This window comes from Medicago sativa, chromosome 4 (genome assembly GCF_051527215.1).
Source record: "Medicago sativa cultivar Bolivia chromosome 4, Bolivia_mono, whole genome shotgun sequence".
Lineage (NCBI taxonomy): Eukaryota > Viridiplantae > Streptophyta > Magnoliopsida > Fabales > Fabaceae > Medicago > Medicago sativa.
In genome coordinates, this window is record NC_140752.1 from 34,610,066 (window position 1) to 34,614,710 (window position 4,645).

General features: G+C 34.2%; 1 protein-coding gene across 1 annotated transcript; it reads right to left on the minus strand.

The window, feature by feature from the left end:
- On the minus strand, positions 1–1,185 carry LOC146928985 (EPIDERMAL PATTERNING FACTOR-like protein 6). The gene is made up of 3 exons (XM_085708209.1): positions 1,020–1,185; positions 850–893; positions 1–335 (listed from the first exon to the last, which is right to left on the minus strand). Exons 1-3 carry the CDS (start codon positions 1,114–1,116, stop codon positions 102–104), a joined length of 375 nt encoding a protein of 124 aa, XP_085564335.1. The 5' UTR covers positions 1,117–1,185; the 3' UTR covers positions 1–101.
- Between the last annotated feature and the right edge of the window lie 3,460 nt (positions 1,186–4,645).

The window sequence follows — 4,645 nt, forward strand, 5'->3', positions numbered from 1 at the left end:
TTGTAAAGACTATCATAGAATATTCAATATTGAACTTGGACGTGAATCATTATTTCTTTTAAACGCATAAAAAATACATTAAATGTATAGATAACTAAAATTTATTGTGGAGGGTATAACTTGTTGCCACATTTGCATTTATATATCTCCGGATGATACCCAGGGATCTCTGGTTGATATGGCACAATAACAGGTTTGCATGGAGTACAATTATCACACCTATTTATGCAATTTGGAGGATGTGACCCAGCCATACTAAGAAGCCTCCTCGACAAAACCTTTGCCTTATCTGTTTTTTCTTTTGACAACATCTCTTGTCCAATTTTGTCGACATACTGACAAAAAAATATTAAAATATTACCACAAAATATTGATAAGTTAATAGAAATAAAAATCATATTTATTTTATCAAATTTGCATATAACAAGAAAGAAATTTTCATTTTCTTCATGAATGTTATGAATTCACTTCTTAATAATTATTTTAATCTTAACATGAATCAATTTAAAATATTCAAGAAATACAAATCAATGTTATATGTAAAAACCCAAGAAGCATAACACGATCTCTCAGAAACTTGAATTAGCCATAAAAAAACCATACTTTATGGAATTTTGAAAGCGTTGAATGTATGAATTACATTAGTATAATCTAAAACCCTTTATAATATCACTATAATTATTGTTTGAGCAGATTTTTTGGACTATATCTCGATATACAATTTCCTTTAATGTAGATTTAAACTATAGGTAGTTTAATTAGTTAAAATACAGTACAATATTGATGTTACATATAATAAGAGTGAAAATAAGACATCTATTTTGAACAAAAAAGAGTAAGTGGCGATACCTGATTATCTATAGCAGATCTGGAAAATACAGGACACCTGGTATCTACAATGTAAAGGATTCGAGGGTGTTAATACAATGAAAAAATGTGATGCTATAATAATTTAAATAAAAACAATATATATCATAAGTTAAGAAGGATTGGAGAAGTATTATCAAAGAATTGTATACCTAAACAGGTAACGGGCAACGCAGTAGTATTGTTGGAGATCATTGTGAAAATTGAGAGCAAGAAAAATAAGGCATGAGAAATATTGGTCGCAGACATATTGGTAATTCTCGTTTTCTTTGTGAGAAGAACAAAAAAACTATTTATGATGCTATTAACAACACCACTAATCAGTTTACATATAACATTGGCTAGTCTGTGTATATATTGTAAGAACTTTTAATTTATTAATTATTATAGTGAATTAGTTTTTTCTTTTGACTTGGTAACGTTATTTACTTTAAAGTATTCTTTGCACGTTTCTCTTCTTTATAGTAACGTTACCTTATACTAATTCATTCCTAATTAACAGGAGTTTTATTTTTGTAACGGTTTCAAAGCTTGACTCTCTCTATTACTTCCCAATTTTTCGGTTTTGTTTTCCACTAGAATAATAACTCCTTTTACCGTCTATAAATTGAAAAAATACGTGGGTGTTAGCCTGTAAATTTCATAGGCTCATTTATTATGATCGACATTTATTTGACCTATCACTTTGCAGGAATCGAAGAGCTTTCGGAAGCTTCGACAAAGCATCAAGCCTAAGACGCATAATTGTAGTTTCGACAAAGCAAAGCGGTTGCGCAACGAAGACAAGCAAAAGGGCAGGAAGCACGATTTCAAGCAAGGAAGCAGTTTCCTTTTAGTGGAAAACGTGGGACAAGTGGTTGTACAAGATGGAAGAAGTGTTGATCATGGAGTTAGTGGTTCACCATCTAGTTTTTTAGTATAAATAGTAGTTTCCAAGTCGAAAAGTGGGTCGCAAATCATATACAGAATTCTACAACACTCAAACTATCGGCGTCTAGGGAAACGAGTTATACAGAATGTATGTAAACTGATTTGTAGACCACCCCTTTTATCATCATGGGTTTTGTTCAACTCCGTAAGTTGCTCCATGATGGACTTTGACTCTACCATTTTGAATGAGTAAAGTTGTTGCTTTAGGAATTGTCGACGAGTCAAAGACTTTGTCATATACCAATATTCGAACTTTGACCACATCGATGCCGCGGTTGGTTCCTTCGCTACTTCTTTCAAAACTTTATTCCCGAGGCACAAGAAAATGGCACTCATGGCCTTGTCCACAATCTCGGTCTTCTCCGCTCGTGACATGGCGACCGGTAACGCACCTTCACCCTTCAAAGCTTTCTCACACTTTTACTGTATTAAAACCGCTTCCATCTTTACCTTCCATAACCCAAAGTCGTTATCTCCGGTAAACTTCTCAATATCCCACTTCGAACCCAAGATACTTGATTATCCTTTGACCCTTGCCCCACGGTGGGCGCCAATTGTTCATGTATTCGATGAAAAATCACGCCAATAATAAACTTGATGTGTGGAGCAATGGATAGTCAAGCAACCAAACAAAGTGTATCGAAGTTATAATCACAAACAAAAGTAGAAAACAGGGAGAGAAAGAAGGAGAGAACATAAAAGAATTTGTTTACCCATTTCTGTCCAAATTGACCTAGTCTGGGGGGAGAGAAGCCCTCTGTTTCACTATAGTGATGAGTAACTTTACAAAAGAGATATCAATTGGTTACAAGAATAAGTCTCCAAACCTAATTCTACACAAAGTCCCAATCTTTTCCCGTGACCAAGAGACTCAATCCTAATAGTGTTTCCCAAGGTGAATCAACAACAACCCTAGTTTCTCCCGTTTAGAGAACTCTCTCTAAAACCCTAGTTTGTTGTCTGTTTCTAAACCCTTGTTTTCAACCCCCTTTATCTCTCTCAAGGTTTACATCTGATACAAGGTCTATATTTATAGTAAAAGAAATCCCTCATAAATTGGAACCAAATCAGGCCCATAAACATACGTTTTATTTTTATGCTTCTGCGCGAAATCGTGCTCCGGTTTTTCCAGATCGTGCTTGTAACACCCCGTTTTCCCAACGTAAAAATTTCGTAAAATAAATCAGAGTTTATCAACTTTAACGAAATGTCACATATCTTTTCATAAAATCATAAACGGAATAATAAATATTAATCCTTCAAAAATCCAACAACATAATAATTAAAACTTCGCAGCGGAATTAATTCAACATCTTAAATAGTCTTTGGCACAAGGGTCTCAACATAAAATCTCATAATATCTTAGTTCAACAACAATTCTTAAAAGTTTCATAAGGTAATACGTAAGGAATAGAAAACAATGACAAAATTCTCATCCCGTTACGTGTCAGAGCACATAAGACACACACTTGTGAGGAGTCCACTCACGACCGCAACTAATCTTGGTTACCTGCAAGTTACCCATACGAAGAGCAACATTTTCAAGCATAAGGGGTGAGATTTCACAAACAACAACATTAAGCATATAATTCATCAATCACATTTAACAACATAAATATCATCAAAATATCTCAATAATAATCATGTAGCATCATAGCATCATCATAAACATCATCAACATATCATAATAATAATCATGTAGCATTCATCAACATCATCAACTTAATCAACTTGACGACTTTGACTCGACCATGCAACTTCAACTCGACTATGCAACTTCAACTCGACTATGCAACTCTTATCATCTTAAATCATCTCAATAATGCAAATGCATGTGGTACCAATTCCAGGGCATCAAGCCCCAAACATAATTGAGCAAAGGCTACAGGGCATCAAGCCCCCAACGTAGTTGAGCAAAAGCTCCAGGGCATCAAGCCCCCAACATGAATGAGTATGCATGGACTCAACATCTTACATCTTAAACATCTTGAACATCATGAACATCTTATATGACTCCAATAATTTGGACAACAACTTTACAACTTAGACCGACATTTACAACTTTATGACATTAATGGTCAACAACAGCAAAACAACAACATATGCAGCATATAAACAGCTATTATATATCATATCAACTTTAAAGAATAAATCACATCATCATAAGCATCGTAAACAATACATAAAGTGCATATATAACAATATCTCACTACTATTAATCTTAATCATCTTAATTCAGGTTTTCTGGACAGCTTCTAACATCATAAATAACTTTCATTCCTACCCCAAGGTCGTCTCATTACTACACGTGCGAAAAGTTCGCAAGGCAACAATTCAAGGCAGCCTACCACTAGTTAGATTCGTCACAACATAGGTTAAATACTCTTAAACACCTTAATTGAACTCATAGTACACAAGCTTTGAAGTTTGGAGACAATCCATAAGTTTTTGTTTAACTTAGAAATAGTTATGCTGAATTTTCATAAAGTTTTACTAAGACCCACTTGGAGTATTTTCATCATAACTCAAAATCTAAAAATCATTTTTGAGCCAAACCAAGACTATTAGAAAGCTAACACAATTATCTAAAACTTTCATGTTTACACCGAGGGCAAATTCAAAACGGAAAAGGGTCAAAAATGTGAATGTTTTCTAGATTGGCCTGACCGAAAATCGGTGGCCGATTTTGACAAATCGGGGGCCGATTTTTTGCAGAACTAAAACTGGAAATTCAGATAAGAAATTGGTGGCCGATTTTGACAATTCGATGGCCGATTTTGGCCTTCTCAGCAGTTCAAAAATCAGTTTAACAATGCGTTTTTCACTTAAGAATCACTCTTAAATCCCA